The following is a 20812-nucleotide window of genomic DNA, read 5'->3' on the forward strand; positions in this document are numbered from 1 at the left end:
TGGCTTTCAAAATTAAAAATAAGTAATAATTTGCTTCGCAGAGCCTACTCACACCTGATGAGTTCAGGCAACATCATGACGATTCTGTCCTTTTTGACTTTAACAACCACACAGCCGTCCATCCCTGTCCAAGCTCGAGGTGTTGCAAGTTGTCTGGACCACAGATAAACTCACCAAAAGGCCATAGTTCATTCACGTCAGTAGCTGTATATCTGATGTAGTGCAGAGTAACATTTATTCTGTGTGCCACAGATATCAGGTGCTATTTTATCTCTTGCCATCTTTGGAAGCTCTCTGCTGATTCTGTGATTGTGGGATGTACTGTACTAGTCCAGAAGTCAGTTCAATGTTGGAAAAATAAGGGAGCCTGTGGTGGAATTGAGGAGAAGCAGAGAGCTGATGACTGATGATATCGACTAAGGAGAGAGTATAGAATTGGTGCAATGCTGTATGCACCTTGGTGTTTACATAAGTAACTGGACTGGCAGAACAACACGGTAGTAGAAGTGAATGCAGACTAGGCTGTGGTTCTTTATATCTAGAACACAGTCTGGAATCCTTAGAAATTATGGTAAAAGGAAGAACGTGCCCAAATTCCAGTCTAAAAAATGAAGACCCATTTTCCAACATCCAACTGGTACAGTTGAGGAGCACTGACTGAGTGGTTCACAAAAAATGCTATTCACTTGTTCCGTGCTTTTGGTTTCCTTGTCCTTAAGTCCAGACTGAACACTCTTTTACTCAATACTGTACTGTTCCATCTGCAGGAAATTAGAACATTTCATGTTTGATGAGTATGGTTTATTTTTTTAAATGTAATTTTTATCACCAACACTGTATCAAAGACCTTATTCTTATTTACTTGTTTGGATGTTCTTTATTTATGTTTTTAGAGGGGAACTATATTGCATATGTGATAATGTTGCTGGACAACAAAAAATCTTCCCTGCGTGTAAATAAAGCTCTACCTTATCTAATATCTTCGAGAGATCAGATGATGCAACCTAATGTCCCATAATAAAAGTAAAACTACTTTTTCTTTGTTACTGACTGGTCTGTAAATTTGGGTCGCTAAAGTGTTGTACTCGCCTATTCACCCAGAGTTGTCACATGAACAGACAAACGGGGAGGAATCCTGTACAACGTCACAAACGAGTTTTGGTTGCCCCGCCTTCCTTTCTTGAATACCTTTTCAAATACTTACACTATTTTTGACTTCCCATACACAAATCATAAATTGACATGAGATAAACCCTAGAGGACACATGCCTGCCTGCAACCCATGTATTGCATTTTCCATTGTCCTGTAACTCGGCAACACCAGGCTACTTACAGGCTATAATTGATACGTGAAAATAAAACGAAGAAACATACTTAAATTACCATAAACCTAATGAATGCAGCACGTCAACGTGATGCAGGATAATCCCCAATGACCAGCTTCAAAACGAGCATTACAACAATGTGCGAGAAATGCTGACACACTTAGAGGGAAGCAGAAGGAAAAGATGATACTGTTTGCCCTGGTTAAAGCTGGGAGGTGTCGTTAATCTAGTTAAACAAAACCAATGGAGCAGCAAAGGCACGCAGCATTAAGGCGGTGTAATAGTAAGTAAAGATATTATTGAAATAGAACGAGATTAAATCAACGTAGGGTTGTTGCGGTATACAAATTGTATACATAAATATAAAAAAACAAGCAAAAAAAATCATGTACTATGTACATTAGATTATTGTCGATAAAATTGTGGCCTAATTTATATAGACAATGAATCGGAGCCAGAAATGAATGTTTTGTCCGTAAATGTTCGTTTAATTCCGTCTTCACTCTAAATTTAACATTAACCTTTCTACACTCCAGCAACACAACACTGCATCTTGTGACAGATTTGCGTCACGTACCCTCCGTTGACGAGCAGATCGAGTGACCAATAGGAGGTCGCCTATGGCCCCGACCAGCCAATCCGCACGAAGATAAGGGGGGCGCGTCTCAGAGAAAGCCAGCCACCTCTCGCCGGAATGATTAGCAGCCGATACCGAAGCGGATCAAACGATGGCGAGAGGCTGCCGGTGTTTACGCGGAGCGGTGGCCCGGTGTGTCAGCCAGTTCCGGGCACCTGCGATGAGAGGCAGCTCTCGGAAGAATGGTCTGAGGTACGGGTGAAAAGCTTTGCTGGGTTCGAGTGTGATCCGGCTCGTTCTGTGCCGAAAACTGCTGTGGGTGTGTTCATTTGCGGTGCTGCATTTTAACTTTTGGGTTTGGGTTCGGGTTCGTATAGTTATTGACAGACAATTGTACAATTCGTAAAGCCATATCTTTGACACTGATAACGGTCCTGGAGCGAGTAAAATTTTGCGGGTGTGGACCGCGATGCACTGTCGTCTCTCCTTTAGGCAGCATTGCTAGAAAATATCTGGCATATAAACATGTGGCAGCGATTGTAGACTGACTTATAGCTACGTTCCCACATAGCTGCTGTATCACTGAATTACAAGAAGGACACTCTCCACAGTGCTCTTCTCCTAAAGTTAACAAGAGCCACCAGCTGTGATGTCATGGCTTGTCTCTGACATAAAAGAGGTGGTCCCAGAATTGGCCAGCTGGGTGCCAGCTGTCCATCAGCACCAGGACAGTGTGTCCCAGTGACCCTCCTCCCCCACTGTCCAACAGATACAGTATACTACAGATGATGCAAAAATCTTATCCTATACTCTGTCTGCCTCTCTGTCTGTCTATCTATCAGTCTGTCTCTGTCTGTCTGTCTGTCTGTCTGTCTCTGCTAGCCTATTCTTATTAGCTTAGGATCTATGGAGGCTGCATATTTAATTGTTTTTTTTTCTTAGAGTGTTGCTTAGCCTGTGGAGTCAGAGGCTTTGGTAAATTATCACAGAAATGTCCATGTTCGCCCCTGCCACAGCTGGAAATGCCTCTTCTTTCCAGCACTACATATTACCTATGGAACACGGTTTTACCAAGGCCGACTTTAGGAGGTGGGACTCAAATCATTGTCGGGGCCCAACTTATAGCATAAACCACAGCTGTAACAACCAGACAAAAACAAAATTATAAGAAATCACCAGCAGGCTTTTATTGAATGTTCTAAACTTTTACACATTAATTTAATATTGTTTCAGCAATTGTTTCAAAGGAATGCAGTTGTTTGGTCAATGTGAGGTATATGTAATCTTACCTGTGTCTGTACACTGCATAATGGTCGGGCTCCTGTATTCAAACAATCTCCACTGACTGTTTACGCAGGCAGTGAGAAATAAGTGACATAATGTCATTGCAAGGTTAGGAGTCCAATGGAGAGCAAAGGTCACATGTTCCATTCCAACTTATAAGGTCTCCATGCATATATTTCATAGCTGCATCAAACTGCATACAGTTCAGCCTTAAATTGTTATGATGGCATTTTGAAATAAAAATGGAGCAGTAATATTTTACAGTGTATACTTTCATTCTTTTTGGCTTCTTTTAGCTGTCAGTCTTAAGGGTTAGGTTGTGAATGACCATAGTAATTTCTATTTCTGTTACAGATATCTCTCCTCATGTGGGATCCTGATGTCTCGCTACCCCCCCCTGCTGGCGGTCCTGCCCAGGCAGCCCAGCATCCTGCCTGTCCGGAGTTTCTTCAATTTGGCGGACTCATTCAACAAGAGGAAGGAGTACTCTGAGAGACGCATTATCGGGTCAGAGGCTCAGCAGTCTGGGGCAGACCGCCAGCTTTATATCTGCACCTAATTATAGAACGTTCAGGGTTCGCCGAGTCTCGGGACAGAGGTGTCACGTAATGCAGGTGCGAAAGATCGTCACCCGTTCTGATCCGACGAGGCCGGCAAATTCCCAAACAGCCCAAAGTCAAAACAGCAATGAATTCTGTTTGTTCAAGTCACTCAGTTTCAATTCAGAATTTAATCCAATCTTGTAATGTTTATGCAGTGTTTATCGTTACCATAACTTAAAAATCTTAAACAGATTATATTTCCAGTTTCATTACTGCTGCATGCACATCAAAATCCTCTATGACAGAGACTGTGTTCTGATTTTTTGCTTGTACCTTAGGTAACTGCATTTTGCACAGCTGAGGCCCAAGGTGGATCACTGCTCCAGATCTTGTCAGAGATGTGCAATCTTTACAGTTTATATTGAGACCTTGCTGGAGGGGAGAGACATTTTTTTCAAAAGTAGAACAAAAGTTTGCAGAGGATTAGTTGAGTTCATAGACCCTGGAATGATTGATTGCTATTGAGCCAGCTTTCTGTTCCTTATCAGATTTTCACCTGAGGTCAATTTAATTGTGAATATGGAACTGGCTTGTTGAAGCAGGTAAAAGCTGGAAGAAAGTGCGAAGTGTAGCTATGTATGTTGGTTTTATTCTGCGGCATTAACTACATTGTTAAACAACAAGGTCCCTTTGCCTACGTGTGCATGTGAATACAACATTCCTGTGTTGCTCTCCCACAGGTACTCCATGCAGGAGATGTATGATGTCGTGGCAGGGGTTGAAGACTATCTCCACTTTGTGCCATGGTGCAAGCGCTCAGACGTGATCTTCCGCCGCTCAGGCTTCTGCAAAGCCAAGCTAGAGGTGGGCTTCCCTCCAGTGCTGGAGAGATATACGTCACTGGTCACCACAGTTCGCCCCCATCTGGTTAAGGTGAGGAACTATATTTATCCTACTGAGAAAAGCATAATAAAGCCTTTTGCGCAACTGGCTTTGGGGTATACAGTGTGTAATTGTTAACAAGTGAAGTGTTGGGTCAAACATGAGTGTGTAGTGTGTACTCCATGTATCAAGGATGGAGCATGCTGATCTTAGGGAAGTAGTATGGAAGTGTAAACTGTGATCTGCAAGCCAAGAAATGAAACACAAGAAGACTTTTTATTACTTAAGAAAATAAAACTATACTGTTGTACCAAGTGCAAAAAGTACATATTAAATTATGGTACACGGTGACCCTTTAATCCCTTTTAACTGAAGCAGGTCTTCACCACACTGCCTGCTTCAGATTACTCGTGACCTGCCTGTGCCCTGTTCCAGGCTTCCTGCTCTGACGGAAAACTTTTCAACCACCTGGAAACCGTGTGGCGCTTCAGTCCGGGACTGCCTGGCTATCCCCGCACCTGCACGCTGGACTTCGCTGTGAGTGTCTCTTTCTCTAAGGCCCTCCTTTATTTTGATTTCTCTTATCATCCACATGGACACTAAGGCACACCACTATCAATACTCACTGGGCAGGTTTGGCAGGAAATTTTATATTGAATAATGGAATCTTTTATTGTTTATTCTTAGTTTCTTATAATATTTCACTTGTGTTATATTGCACTTTTATTTGTTCTGTGCTGTGCTATCGTATCCCCCGTGTTCCGTCTTCTGTAACTGTGGTATAAGAATTTCACTGTGTTCCTCCAAGCACAATAAACCTTGAACTTTCCCAGATTCCCATTCCAGTCCTCGTAGACCCCCAGCCAGTCCACATTTTTGCTCCCTAGCTGGGAGGGATTTCAATGTTATTTTCATTAGTTTTTTTTTTTTTTAAATAGCACTCGCGTTTCAGACTTGCATATCTGATTCTCGTCTGGTCTGCAGATCTCCTTCGAGTTCCGCTCGCTCTTGCACTCCCAGCTGGCCACGGTCTTCTTCGATGAGGTGGTGAAGCAGATGGTGTCAGCCTTCGAGCGGCGGGCCCACAAGCTGTATGGGGCTGAAACACGGATACCACGCGAACTCATGTTCCACGAGATACACCAGACATAAGGCATCGCCTGTGATGCTCCACCTGCTCAGAGATGGCAAAGGAGTGCTGAGGTTTCTGCGTACCTCTGTGCCTTAGTGTCACTAAAACATATTTTGTATTCTCTTTAGCAGCCCATCGCTGATTATTGCTCTTTTTTTTAGATTTTATTCCCAATTTTAATTGTCTCTGGCTTAGTTTCTTTGTCATGAGGCAAAGGAGAGCAGACGTACCTTCCTCTGACTCCCATCACTATCCTGTCTGCCCTCTGGGAATCGACACTGGGGACCCTTGTTAATGGTGGAGTAAGGTTATGTGTCGAGCTATGCTGATAAACTAGGCTCAGCTGACCCCCCGCCCTCCTCCAAGAGACTAAAACTAATTTGCTCCTTCACTAAAAACTTTCTGGACATAACCACAGAATGTGACAGTGTACACTGGAACAGTGGTTGGGGAGGTTACCTTAACCAACGAACCCGCTCAGAACCTTGTGGGGAGATATTTGCCAAGGATTAAACAAGTAAAATAATTTTTCATCAGATGGGTGGGACTATGGGAAATTTTGACTGTCAGGGTGACGAACGAACGAACGAACGAACGAACGAACGAACGAACGAACGAACGAACGAACGAACGAACGAACGAACGAACGAACGAACGAACGAACGAACGAACGAACGAACGAACGAACGAACGAACGAACGAACGAACGAACGAACGAACGAACGAACGAACGAACGAACGAACGAACGAACGAACGAACGAACGAACGAACGAACGAACGAACGAACGAACGAACGAACGAACGAACGAACGAACGCCCGCCCGCCCGCCCGCCCGCCCAGACACACGCCATATCATACACCACAAGCAATTTAAAGATGCCATTTACCTTGCATGCATGTCTTGGATTGAGAGGAAACCGTAGTACATATAGGAAGCCCGCATAACACAGGGATAACCTGAAAACTTCACACGCACAGCTGAGGTACGATTCAAAATCCCCAGCCCTGGAGGTGTGAACTCACAGCGCCAACCACTGGCCCACTATACCACGTCAAGCTCAGAACATGATCTTCTGAATGTGATACGAGCATTTGGCTCTGGTATAAAGGTATAGCTAAGCACTAATGATATAGTGCGAAGTATGTGTTGGTAGCCGGGTGTTAAGAACAGGACAGCAGTGTTCAGCAAAAATACATCAAGTGAAGGTGGCAGGAGAAGTCATCTGGTGGGTACAGTGGAAATCCCAGGGTTACTGAGAGGACTGAAAATGCACAATTTATTTCATCTTTACCGAGTCAACCATGCTTTTCACTAGGATGCCAAATCCTGAGGTTGTCAGCTTAAATCTGTGTTAATGATGTGTGCAGTATGGTTTTTTACCAGATATGTAACCATGGCTAGTGCTGAGAAGCACCCAGAAGGGGGAGGCTTTGGAAGAGTGCCAGCCATGACCTTAGCAGGAGTTGTAGATGCCTACCTGGCAATTCCCTTCCCAGACACTCCAGTATACTCAGTGCACTGTGCCCCCATATTTATCTTGAACATTATCATCACTTAGTCTATGTACGCACCATACGCTCATGCTATTTATTTAGCTTATTGGCTTTGTGTATAAACGAACTACAAGCAAGAGGCAAACGCGCACAATTTTATATTTATAATGTTGATAGATTTGTAGCAAACGTGTATTTTTATGAGTGAAAGTATTCTGTGTACATGGTATTTGTATATATGAAGCATGGGAGGATCCGATTTCGCCCAGGGTGCCAACTACGCCTGAGCTGCCACTGATGGGATCCTCAACCATACAGACCACATGAAGCAAACGACTTTTCTCCCACAGATTCTGTAAACCAAAAATTGTGGTCTTATGAATAAAGCGATTGTGACAGTTGATGTCGGATGTAGGACGTCGTTACAGAACCTGACTGTAGGTGGCACATTTCTCAAAACAATGAAAATCCACATTTTGTCTGCTTAACTGTATAACGTGTGTTGTGATTAAGATCCGGCTCATTTCATATTCTGAAAAACTTAATATTATTCGGACTCATCTGATTGTAAGTTGGGATATTGGGTATTACAAAATGTCAGAAGTTGTTTTTTTCCTCACTCTTAAAGCTTTGTGTGATTCTCACACAAAATTATATGTTTTAGTGATCTGGTGAACCCCATGAGAGCGTTATTTTATAGAAATAAGCAGTGTTTCTATACTGGCTTTTGTGATTTTTTTTTTTTGTCAGTTTCTGGGTAGAATTTATGGGATGTTTGGAACATCTTGATATCAATAGTACTTCTATGAAGCACAGAAAAAATTAAAAGGTAAAGAAACTTTATTTAAAAAGGAATTATCTTCCACAAAAGGAATAAAACATTATTACGGTGCAGTACTGCTTGAAGTCAGTAATACTGATGTTATTTCAATCACAAAAAATATATATGTACATCAAAGGCTATCAAAACGCCTGAATTATTTTAAAGGGCAACACATAAAATGTACAGAAATATTTTGAAGTTGAACATCACCTTCCAGTGATAGTTGGTGTAAACTATGGAAAAAAAAAACAATTTTACTTGCAAAGTGTGAATTTTCTCTTCCCAGCCAAGAAAAACAAAAACAATAATTGCACATTATGCTCAACAACTTATCCTATATCAGTGTCAGTGTTTATAATGCATAAACATTTGTGATTCACAGACTACTAAATTAGAAGCTGTTTTTTTTAGCAGCTTGTAGGTTACTGTGCGATAGTTCTGCCGCTGGTACCACTGGCTCTGCTGTTACAGCAGCCCTTGTAATGTCTGACTGCACGTTTCTTAGCAGATGTTTCAGCATTTGCAATAAAATGTATGGCTGCTCAGTCTCCATACGTGTAGAGGGGCTGTGGACTGTGTGCCTTATGCCTTAAAGAAGTTATCACTCCTGGAAGGGAGGCGGAGCAATTTGCAACAGAATGCACAAAGTTGTGGGCAGAGGCGGACATTTCAGGTGCAGAAAGTAAAAATCCAGACCAGGATTTTGTTTCAACCAACCAGTTGAGCATAAAGAGTCACAGTCACTGAGTACTCAACTGGTTGGTTGAAATTAAATCCTGGTCTGGATTTTTACTTTCTACACCTGAAATGCCTGCCTCTGGTTGTGGGGGACTAGTCCATTCAAAACCAGTGTGATTAGGATTACGAAAACAATGAGAAGAGACTGAAAAGTAGCAGAGTTTGACGCGCAGACGTTTCAGGGTAACTGACTCCATCGTAACCCCATGTACCACATGATCTTTCTGGGCTGGATGTTTGACTTGCATTGGCTTTGCGCGGATGTGTTTCTTTAGTAATCTATGCTTCACGCAGAGTCACGGTGGGGGTGCTGTGTGCACAGTACGGCTGGGCACACCGCTGACACCAGTACGCCTTGCACGTCTGTCAGCATCTTGTATCACAGTTATTCCACTGCTATGTGAGCATTCCAAGAAAGTCACATTTAGCAACAGGAATGTATCGGCAGCTATCACCAAGGGTTCTCCAGCAGCGTTATCAAGGAGGAAAATCTCTAAAGACAGTAATATGGCTTTATGAAATGTCAACGTGTCCACTTGTGTCTAACTTGCCTAATCTGCAGCCAGAAATGAGTGTTAGGACAGGAGAGTCACATGCAGGTGACCTCCGCTACCCCTTCGTCCGGTTCAAACCCCCCCTCATCCAGCTGGGAGAGGACGCTTGGGTAACCTCCGCCAAAGACTGGGAACACCCCAGTGCCGGCCGGGCAAAAGGACTGCTCGTTCGGGTCCACAGAGAGGCTCGAGGCCTCCGTCTGGGGAGATCCAGCCTGTGTAAAGAGAGAGACTGACTGTTCTGCTCAGATGATATCAACTCCGTCTTAAGTCATCGTCACTCAATGGAAAGTCAGGATGATGACTCCAGCAGTTGCAATGTCTTAGTCAAACCTCTTCGCGGTTATAAAAATCTCTAGTTCACATCCAGGTCTAAAGGAACAATTAAATTCAATTTTCATAGATACACGTTTGATGCGATATGAAAGTTCCATAGGCAAAGTCATATACTGAGAGAAATATTTTTGAATTTGTGGGTTCATTCAGTTGATTACGTTCCAAGCCTACCATTCACAACCAAACCTTAGATTAGATTAGATTTTTAGATTCCCATTCCATGAGGGCAGGATGATGGATACAGAAAACTGGTATGCAAGTACACATTCGGCATATAAAGCATTGTGTGTGGCAATATCTTCTTATATCACTGCCAATGTGCCAAAGTACATGCATTTGTACTTTTAAACCAAGAAAATACTGTGCATTTTAACTTTTATACCACAAATGAAGTATGCTATATGCCTATAAATGTTAAAACGCATATTTCTTGTCATAACAGTAGAAATGCACTTATTTTATGTGCATTTGCACCATCACGAAAAAATATTGCCACTTTATATGACGAATGCGTACTTGCATACCCATTATGTGTAGTGCTGACTCTAGAAGGTAACAGTGCCAGAGACAATATGAGGACCTTGCAATCTCTGAGGTCAAAAAACGGTGAGCCGCATATTTGTCTGACAGTTATAGATTTGACAGTGAGGCAGGAGTCTCTAGTCTCACCTGGGTCTGATGCTGCATGGATCTGGCTTTGACCGGCCTCTGGAGAAACACTACCTGTTTGGTGGCCAGATTCCCATCACTGAAAGAAAAAACAAATGCAGTCAAGGAGAGTCCCTCACAGTCTGGGGTGTCTGCGGAGGGCGAGGGGTGTCACCTGTCATGGCGAATGATTGGAGTGGGTAACACACAAGTGAGCAGCCAGCCGAATTCAGCCAGTGTGTGCAGGAGGGGCCCGTAGTCGGTCTTCACGTTGGCACCCTGAGCAAGACAAGCACAACATAAGCAAGGGGACGTGTGAATGCGTCACGTTACGTTAAACGTTACTGTCACTGCAAAAGCACACAGACAGCAAAATTCATTTTGGCGCTGTCGGAATACTGCTAAATAAAGGCTAGAACCAGCTGTACATGGTGCAGCAAACAATTAGTGAATGTACATCTACACAGCGGTATATGTAGTGCAGATTAAATAATATGTATAAACAGCTCTGGAAAAGATTGAGACCACAGTGCATTTTTTTGTTTCACTCGTTTCTCGGTTTATGAGTGTACTTCTGTGAATAATATATATTTTTCTGCAAACTGCAGTCTGGCTCTTCCCTGCTTCTCGTTAATGAAGGGCTTCTTCCTTATTTTATGGGCCTTCAGTCCTGCTTCTAGGGGTCTGCTATGAACTGTCCTAGCAGTGCACTTAATGTTTCCCATTCCTTTGGAAGGTGACTTGATGTCATCCTACAATTCATGAGAAACTGCTGGATAAGTTAACGGTCGTCTCTGGCATTAGGATGTCGCTTCTGCCCTCTTCCTGGCTGGTTTCTGGTCATTGCCAGTGACTCCTGCTTCACCTTATTCTTTGTGTACTGCCGTCTTAGAAACACTGAGTCTGGAAGCAGCCTGCCTCACAGTGTAGCCTTCTGCCAGCAGAAAAAAAAAGAAATATACAGAGAAGTCTCCAATTTTTCCAGAGCTGTATTTAATGTCCAGAAAGGCTTCTTGGGTGCGTGTCGTTTTTGCATGACTGCACTGAAAAAAAGTCTTGAAAGTGCTACGTAAATAATCACTAATTTGCAAAATCTAGATAGACACCAGACCTCTTGAAGGATGCAGGACAAAAGGCACAAGCGTGTACAATGCACATCTTGTACCTTTTTCTGTGCATCATTTACCTCAATGACAGTCCACTGCTCCACAACAATGGTGTCGTTGGCTGGTGGGCTGCAACTCCGTTCCTCGTACACAAACAGGCCCTCCAGAGACCTGGGGACAGGCTCTCCTATAGTAGAAGAAGATTATCAGGCAGGAGTAACGCCCTCAGAGATATATTCACTGGTTAAATGTAGAGCTGTGTCAAAATATTTGCAGATTTGAATGCAACAGAGAACTGCCGTTTCAACCCTGATATTAAGGACTGGCCTTAAATACCCGGTCTTACATATGGCAGGAAAATTTTGGGAAAAAAGTGTTAATCACAAAAAAAGAAAATCTGTGGCATGAACATCCCTGAAATCATGTCTTTGGACTGCAGAAATAAATACCCTAGAGGAAACCTACACTACTACAAAGCAGGTTTAGAGTAAATGGAAAAGAACTGTATATCCAAAACAATATTCATTGTTTATATATATATATATATATATATTTATATATATTCATACTCTCCCGCCACAGATTTTACCAAAGATTATACAAAATGTAACCAAAACACCTGGAAGATAAAGAATCTGTGACTGGTAACCAAGAACATGTATTGACAATCAGAGCAGTACCTTTGGGAATATCCCAGTAAACAAAAGAATCCACCAATGACCAGCCCTTGCGGTAGTACGCAGCAGTCAGCTCCAGCCAATCAGCCTCTAAGGCACTGATGACTTGGCCCTTCCGTGACACTCGCATGGACAGCGCACCCTGGTGGTAGTTGCAGGCCAGGGCATCCAGAGGGGCGCAGCCTGGCGCCCAGGAGTGAAAAAACACCAGCAGCTGGAGGTCTGTGTGAAGAAGCCTTTCATGTCAGCCTTGGACTGGAATGACACACCATTCTGGTTCTGGTTGATCAATAGAGGCAACTAGTATCTGTGAGATTTACATAAATCCTCATTCATTTGTCCCACTTCGGGGTCTCACCAGGACTGTACACTGACTCCTCCTGGTCCCTGACTTGAGGTGGAGTGCAGGGCGGGGTCCTCGGGGGGGACCGGCAGCTCCGCCTTGGGCTGGGCATCCTACCATTGCTCCTGAGGATGTCGGATCTGACGTGTTGGAGCACGGAGCCCACAAACCTCACGCCCCCCTGGGCTCTGCTATTCACCTGCAAAAGGGGTGGCTTGTCAGTCGTTCAGTAAGCAAGTAAAATACTGTATGACGGTCCAGAGCAGCGCTGGGCCAAAGCCCAGTTCGCAGGATGAATATGGCACAGGGAGCAATTTTTTGCACAATAATTAATATAAAAAACTTATGTTCAAGTCCCCTGAAAAATCATGAATATAACAGCTATGTCCATACAAACACGATGAGCCTCAAAACAAAAAAAAACACACACACACACACACACACACACACACACACATTTACAGCAAGTCTCCTGTTGCTACTTTCACCGACCGTGAAAATAATCATGAGAAAACGGTGCTTGCTGACATGGTGACGCTCAGATTCAATTAAGTAATGAATGACGAATTAAATAATTTGATAAATGGACAGTTAATTGATTGCTTAATAATTCGATTACTTAAAGTAATTGCGCAAGTCTGGTTTAGATAGGGGGGGGGTGGCGGCATGGTGGTGCAGTGGTTAGCACTGTTGCCTCACACCTCTGGGACCCGGGTTCGAGTCTCCGCCTGGGTCACATGTGTGTGGATTTTGCATGTTCTCCCCATGTCGTCGGGGGGTTTCCTCCGGGTTCTCCGGTTTCCCCCCACAGTCCAAAAACATGCTGAGGCTAACTGGACTAGTGAAACTGCCCGTAGGAGTGCATGTGTGAGTGAATGGTGCGTGATGATAAAAACGACAAAAGGACATATATATATATATATTTTTAGTGTATTCAGAAAATCATCTCGTGACCCCTCCCAATTATTTGCCGACACTCCCGGGGCACCGGACGGCACGGGATTAAAGGAGAGACTCCATGGGGTGCGAACGCGCCAGTGGATGGGACAGACCTGTCAGCTGACAGCTACCTACCCTGTCAATGAGCGCTCGCACCGTGTCCTCAGTCAGGGAGTCTCCAGGGAGGGGCCACATCTCCACTTTCAGCACAGGGACACTCCGATCCAGGGCCACCGTCTGCCTGCTGAGGTAGACAGATCCTGCTCTATTACTGTACCTCCGGATCTACCTCTTACACTGTGAACCAGGCGGCCCGTCATGGCTAAATTCGGTAATGAACTGCTAACAATAACCTTTACCGAGCGAGCGGGGGGGTGCATTCTTTAAGCATATGGAGAAAATCGTCCCCATTTATTTACCGAGCCACAGTTTGAGGACCACTGATTTAGATTAGAAACATTTTGGAGTCCTCGTATGTAAAAGGAGACACTCAAACACAGTGCAGCACATTGGTCAATATCGCTACATGGTTTCTCCTGCTTCTCACTGGCCAGGATCTATTTCTCCTCCTCCGGACAGACTGGGGCCCAGTCAAACCAAAGTCGTCCCAATATCAATCACCAATAGACACAGGAAGACATACAGGAGGGTGCAGGGAAGCCACATGGGCACCAGCTTACGGTATGGTGAGCAGGTAGTAGTAAAAGATTCACGACTGAACAATGCATATAAAAAAAACACAGGAGAAACATGGACTTAAATGCAACAGTCTGATCATTTTTAGAAATTATTACCGCAGGTTTTAAGCAAGCATGTTCAAGTTGGGGAAACCTTAAATGCAATGTCTTGTATTAAACCCAATACATACATGCCGAGTCTGTTAATGGCTTATATCTGAAACACTGACTTTTCATCAATGTGCTGACATCCCTTAACTTCAGAGACCATCACGGCTAAGAAAGGCTACATGCATGCATAAGAATGTGATTGTTTCGTATCAAATTATATTGAACGGGTGTGGTTTTACAATATCCAGTGCCAGGCCAGTAAAGAGGTTAACGAAGACAGACCGGTACCTGGACCGCGGACGGGCCATCACGGCCCGATACAGCAGGCTGCAGGGCAGGGTGCGACTCCGGCCCACAGACAGGATGATGGGGTGCAGGGCGGCCAGCATGTAGCCCTGGGTGTAGTAGGGCAACAGGGCCTGGGGCAGCTCAAAGAGGGAGGTCAGGCCCTGTACTGTGGGTCGGCTGCCTGGGCGGCGGGATAAACAAGAAACGTTACAAACTGCCTTTATTCTCCTTCATGACAGACACAGCGCATTCACACAGACACTCAGACTGCACTGTATCAATTCATTATTAAGGTTTTATATGCAGTACGGCGCAAAAGCCTTAGGCAGTCGAAGGAAACGTTTAAAGCTATTTACCCGAGTAGTGAGTAGGGAGGGTATGTGTGCGGAGAAGAAAAAACACAATTTAACATTAGAACAGAGGAAAACGAAGAGTTACATGAACACCTAACCCTCTCCTCAGGGGGACCTCAGCCAGTCCAGGTATTTTATAATTAATTAATTTAATTTCTTTAAAAAAAAAAAAAAAAGTCAGTGGGGAATTGATTGATATGATCTGAGGTGGGCTAGTGGTCGAGTGAAAAGATGCATGAGTGTGTTGGGTGGTTGCTGCAAATACTGGGGTGACTTGGGAACGTTTTTGAAATGGCTGAGCTGACGCACTTTCACAGGCATAACATCGTAGTTATACACCAACACCAAGATCATTTTAACACCAGTTTCTTAGATTAACTAAATAATGTATGTAATGTAATTTTATAATTAATCACTGGGACACCCCTGGTTAGTTAAAAGATGTATGGATGGATGGATGGATCTCAGCAAGTTAGGACTCCCATGGTCAGAAAACTGATGCCCTCATCCCTAATTGCCCCAGGGGTGTGGGGCACGGGTTGACCCTGTGCTCTGACTCCAAAACTTGCTCTCAAATACGCATGGGTCTGTGTGTCTCATGGAGACTAGGATAGGACAGGCCAAAGAAATTTCCCCACGGGGATTAAATACGAATCACTTTCTCATTTGGGTTAAGACAGATTTAAGTCTAGTTTCAAAGACTAATTGTCACTCTACCTCCGGAGGCACGGTGCAGAGCTTCTACTCTGCACTATACCTACATAATCATTTGCCAAATGCCACATAGCTAGAAGCATATAATGGGGATTAATATCTCATGTCATACAACAGAAAAAAAGTTTCATTATCCAGCAACACAATTAACACAAATCAACAAAGACTCTCACATCTGCTGCCCTTATTGTTTATCTGAGCTGTGTTGGGCCTGGCCTCGCTTGTTAGAAGCCTGGTATGCTGGTTATTGTTTACAAGCTGCTCTTGACGTCTTTACCAAAGCAATTATTCAAACAGTAAATCAGCATGGTCTCTCACCCAGAGCCTAGTTAAAACAATCTGCTGAACATACACGTCCAGAGGGTTGTGCGGCTGTATGGAATATGGGTGTTATTTCACATATACTGTATTTTATATGTACGGAATATGGGTGTTATTTCACATATACTGTATATTATATGCTACAGATGAAAGATCCAAAGTGTCAGTCTTGGACCAGCAATACAAAGAGATAAGTAGCAGCTTTGGCAGAATCTAGATTTGGCGAGCGGTCGATTCTGTCAGGGACTTCTTCACCTCACAAATCCCAAACACTCCCCCCCAACACACATACACACTTTCTTACCCTACAATACGCAACTGTTTTAATGGACTGGGGTTCACACTGAAGTTCTGGCCGGCAGCCAGTCAGCTCAGATAACCATATGTACTCACACATTCCTGCATATAAATATCCTTAAATCGCTTCAGTGCACTGCAAACTTCTGAAAGCAATATATTCTGCATTAGCGGCAACGAGAGAAGAAAAATAGATAGTCTGTGAACCAAAATTTGCAGTTGCTCCATTTATTTTTCTTATTATCAGTCACTGAATGACAGCAGGAACAATTCAGGAAACCTGTCCAGACTACCTAACACTCCATGCAGACACTCATATATGATTTTATAAGGGTTACTGATTCTAGTGGTGAAGTTTATTTAAACACATACCAGAATGCACAAAGGCTGATTTGAATACTGTATTAAACAGCACTGCTGAAGAAAAATGAAAGGCCGAAACATGATGATGATGACGATGACAGTCACAGACACAGACAGACACACCACGTCCTGCCTGCGTGCGATTAACCCGTAACCCTGAATGCAGCGTCGCACCTGGTCTGACGGGAAGCTCATGAGCCCCTGGAGAGTTTCCCGCCCCCCCCGTCCCCCCCCCCCCGTCCCCCCCGTCAGCCTCCTATGTGACACAAATCGTGAGAAGCCGGTGCTTTTGTCCCCGTGCTTCTCCCCACTTTCAGCTGGCAAACACCCACCGACATTCACCAATCAGTAAACCCCACAATCCCACACTTCTAGCAAACTGCACACTGAACTCTCTGTTCCCCGAGAGAAAATAAAAAAAGAAAGAAGATGAAGGCGGGATAAAGGAGGAGAGAGGAGAGGAAATGAAGGACAGGGAAGGCAGGGGCGAGAAAAACGCAGGAGTGAGATGCTGAATTCCAAAACAGACGGGAAAGACAACCGAATGTGGAAAGGTTATAAAGGAGATGAACACCCATCTTGATGAGATTTGACAGTAGTTGTCTAAAGACATCAAACCAGCCAAGCTGATCTCAGCTCATATCCACCTGAATAAAATTTAACTGGATTACATCTGCAGCATTAAAGTTGTTTTTCCATCCACAGAGAAAATGTATCCAGGATATAACAACATGGACGTTTCCTATTGGAAAACTCACATATTGGCAGATGCATTGCTTTGTCACAGCTTATCTTTGCAATAGTTAAGTTCAAAATGTTATATAAAAAATAGATCAACTAAATGAACAAGTGACAAGTAACGAGGTGATTTTTTTTTTACCCAATAATGATTTTGCTGGTGAAAGAATTCACTTGAATCGCTGTGTGTGGAGGAAGCTGGTTCTGTGCGCCTTCTTAAATTATACATCCGGTTTAACATGATTATTAGGGGAACGTTTAATGTCAGCAATGTAGAAATGCCTTCTGCCCACTGTGCTAATAATAGGTACAGGCGTCTGAATCCCTCAAGAAGGGCATTTGGATACTTATGAATACTCTGTAGAAGGTAAATGATATCCAGACAGAGAGGGAGACGGACATAGAGAGAGAGAGAGACAGACAGTCAGACAGAGTGATAGATAAAGATAGAGAGAGAGACAGACAGAGAGAGGGAGAGAGACAGACGGCACCAAATGAGCCACTTACATTTTTTTTGCCTAAATAAAAAACATGACAGCCGGGGGGGGGGGGGGGGGGGGGGTACGATGTACTGATAAGCTACTGAATAGCCAACGTTATAACTTGTCAACCGTATAAAACCGTCCAAGATAAATAAATAAATTTAGCACAAGCATTAAAGATTTTGTTAGATGTGTAGGAGGAGTTAAATACAGCAATGTTTTAAAAAACTGCGATGGAAACATGGGCTGTAAGGCTAAACCTGGAAAGCCGCACGATGAATCTTTCTGTTACCTCGCTATGCGCGGAACCTACGGCTGCGTACCCGACAACGGCATTATCGCCGCTCAATCACCGTCAGTCACCGGCACTATAGGTTACTTCTCTGTTATCGTCCGTTACCGAATATCGTCAAACTGCACAAGCCTACGTAATCACAGGTATGTGCATGTGCTTTATTTCTTGCAAACACCCTCTACACATCTCCTAATGTGAGCAAATACACCGCCACTGCCATCACCACAAACACACAGAAGGCAGTAGAACTTTTCAACCAAGTACTGGAAAGAAGAATCAGCGAGTGTCTATTGTGATGTGCTTCCCAAGTCCACATCATTACCTCTCCCTCTCTCTGCTTAATTAATACTATTGTGTTTGGGCAGCAGCAGAAATAGTATATGTAAATAAGATCGTATACTTTAATAATAAGCATTTGTGCTTCAGTATTCATACAACTAGAATAAACTCAGATACTAAGGCTGAGGTTGCCAACTTTAGTCAGCTGGCTGGCATGAGATTTTCAATTCGAGACAATTCTGCACACGCAACTACATGTATATAACAATTATTACCTTGTAAGTATTCCGTAAGGTTTGCAAAATACCCCAGCGCTTCTGATGTAGCTAATTTTAGTTTTATTATGGAACAATATGGATTTGCTGTAAGGTTTCTTGCGTGAGCGTTTCACTCTGAAAGCGTGAGTGTCACGCCCGATGCGTGAGAGCTGGCAACCCTGTTAAGATGTAGTTTACATTCTTTGAATGAAACAGCTTGATTGTGAAGATAGGTGCGCCTCCGTTCACATTTCATGCCCCGGTCATACCCGGCTTTCTCTTCTCACCTTCCAGGCTGAAATCCAGCAGCACGAACTCGTACGCCGTGTCGGTCTTGGTCTCCACCTGCGCTCTCTTCAGGCTCGAGTAGATCTTCCCGGGGCTGCTGTCCTCCGGGTCCTCCAGCTTCCTCAGCCCGCACCCCATGCTTAACTCACGGCAGGAACAGCTGACTCGGGCCGAAACCAGAAAGAAGCCGCTCCGTTAGTGGGACAAGCGCTCCATCCTGGAAGCAGGCTGTGTAATCTTTAGCGCCAACACAATATAATAAAATTCCTTCTTGTTCAAGTAAAGACTTCTGTTTTCTTGAGATAGGAAAAGTAGAACTTTTTCTGTTGGATGTTCGAAAGGTTAAAAACTTCGCTATAAAAACTTCTCGTTGGTGTTAACTGCTGACTTCACCAGGAATAAGATCTAATCAAAAGAATTAAGAAAATGCAGAAGAAAGATTTTTGTTGGGTGGGTGATCATAGCATGAAATGCTAGAGTCGTTGATGAAAGTTGGAGGCGAAGCCGGCGGAGATCCTAGAGAAGTAGGAACCAGGGAGCCTACGCTTCGGAGGAGAAGGGAAAGGGGAGGAGGCCGGTGGAACTGGGGGCCGTGACTGGACTGTAAAAAGAAAGGGGAGTGGGGGGAAGACAGTCTACCACCCAGAAAGGGTGTTGAGTCAACGACTGAGCGCCGTGCAGTTTTTTTTCCATGGAGGAAATGATCCTTGGGAGGAAGCGGATGGGGTTTGTGTGAGAAGCTCGCAGGTGGAGGGAGGGAGAGTTACGTTGGAGTTAATAGGTATGTCGGGGTGTCTTTCTGCTAAGGTAAATACTTTATCAAATCTTTTTAGACGTGTACAATTTGTTTCAGTGCTAATATCTGGTTGTAGGAATCCCAGTGTTATGTTGTGATTGATTTTCATTTTTTATTTGAAGAGACGGAAAAAGATCTTTTTTTCCTGCCACTTACCGGTTGCAGAGGTTTAACTCCGTGTGGGTATTCTTTACTCAGCGTTAACAATACAGCCATGCACACTAGTATAGGCTCAGACAGCCATAACGGAAGCGCATTTCCCTTCCATTCACAAAATCCGCCGTCTGCAGCGTCAGGATGGCCACAGTGAAAACTGTATCTGGATTCAGCACGAAAACGAGCTCTGTCATAAAAATAATAAAGTAAACCTGGACCTACAGTTTGGACTCTGTTTTATTATACATATACTGGGATATTGTAATCAAACTTTATTCCGTGGTGTCTCAGAAATTCCGGAAATTCACCATATTCTGACGAAAGTGTGGGTTTCTCCATGGTTACGTATATTTCATCTCTGCCCCATTACATTCATAGAGCTTCGCATCATCTGCGAACAGAAAGAGCAGAGAAGTTCCCATGATGCTTCATGTTAATGTTCACACTCAGTAAAGAAAGTGGCATCAACTGAAACTGTAACTGTGAGTTTCGTGGAAAGTTCAGCTGATGCTTATGTCTAAGAAACTCGTTTTTTTGGAATGGCGTGATTCGAATCATCAATGATTTTCCAGTCATGTGATCTGATCAACAAGCAGCTGTTATGCAGTGAGATGGAAAATTTATCCCAAGGTCAATGAGAGAAGAATTGAAGAACATTCTATTGAAGAGTAAAACTGCTTACAACTCATAAAACAGAATGGTTCAGTTTAAAAACAATGGCTCCCGGCTGAAGAAATAATGTTGGGAGAGAATTTGTGGCTATAGAGAAGTACAGGCCACTACCTTTTGATGTGTTGTTGAGGTGTGTGTCACGGTCACACGAAGCCCAAGCAGCTCCGCTGGAAAGCCGCGTTGGAGATGTTTAGCCACATTTCAGTGGGTGGAAACGCCGGCACAAGAAATCAGGCCGTTTGTCATGAGCAGAGATTGCAGTTTGACTGTATTTCAGTGAATGAACATTTGGGGGATCAAGAAACTGAGGAGCTCAAGAAACA

The 20812-nt window shown here is 43.7% G+C and overlaps 2 protein-coding genes across 2 annotated transcripts; one reads left to right on the plus strand and one right to left on the minus strand.

Annotated features, from left to right (window-relative positions):
• The first annotated feature begins 1475 nt into the window (after positions 1 to 1475).
• On the plus strand, positions 1476 to 6278 carry LOC125709438 (coenzyme Q-binding protein COQ10 homolog B, mitochondrial-like). The gene is made up of 6 exons (XM_048977883.1): positions 1476 to 1608; positions 1862 to 2154; positions 3541 to 3693; positions 4469 to 4661; positions 5046 to 5147; positions 5595 to 6278. Exons 2-6 carry the CDS (start codon positions 2054 to 2056, stop codon positions 5760 to 5762), a joined length of 717 nt encoding a protein of 238 aa, XP_048833840.1. The 5' UTR covers positions 1476 to 1608; positions 1862 to 2053; the 3' UTR covers positions 5763 to 6278.
• Positions 6279 to 8060: 1782 nt separating this feature from the next.
• On the minus strand, positions 8061 to 19542 carry LOC125709427 (raftlin-2-like). The gene is made up of 9 exons (XM_048977871.1): positions 18865 to 19542; positions 14479 to 14659; positions 13538 to 13646; positions 12479 to 12662; positions 12124 to 12342; positions 11524 to 11630; positions 10513 to 10616; positions 10359 to 10437; positions 8061 to 9568 (listed from the first exon to the last, which is right to left on the minus strand). Exons 1-9 carry the CDS (start codon positions 19001 to 19003, stop codon positions 9389 to 9391), a joined length of 1302 nt encoding a protein of 433 aa, XP_048833828.1. The 5' UTR covers positions 19004 to 19542; the 3' UTR covers positions 8061 to 9388.
• Positions 19543 to 20812: the final 1270 nt, after the last annotated feature.

The sequence above is a fragment of the Brienomyrus brachyistius genome, chromosome 16 (assembly GCF_023856365.1).
Source record: "Brienomyrus brachyistius isolate T26 chromosome 16, BBRACH_0.4, whole genome shotgun sequence".
Taxonomy (NCBI): Eukaryota; Metazoa; Chordata; class Actinopteri; order Osteoglossiformes; family Mormyridae; genus Brienomyrus; species Brienomyrus brachyistius.

Coding starts and splice junctions, on each gene's coding strand:
- LOC125709427 (XM_048977871.1), bottom strand. CDS start 19,003: ATGGGGTGCGGGCTGAGGAAGCTGGAGGACCCGGAGGACAGCAGCCCC. Junction 14,660..18,864: donor GCTGGATTTCAGCCTGGAAG/GTGAGAAGAGAA, acceptor CCCGCCGCCCAG/GCAGCCGACCCACAGTACAG. Junction 9,569..10,358: donor CCATGCAGCATCAGACCCAG/GTGAGACTAGAG, acceptor CTCTTTACACAG/GCTGGATCTCCCCAGACGGA.
- LOC125709438 (XM_048977883.1), top strand. CDS start 2,054: ATGGCGAGAGGCTGCCGGTGTTTACGCGGAGCGGTGGCCCGGTGTGTC. Junction 2,155..3,540: donor TCTCGGAAGAATGGTCTGAG/GTACGGGTGAAA, acceptor TTTCTGTTACAG/ATATCTCTCCTCATGTGGGA. Junction 3,694..4,468: donor TCTGAGAGACGCATTATCGG/GTCAGAGGCTCA, acceptor GCTCTCCCACAG/GTACTCCATGCAGGAGATGT.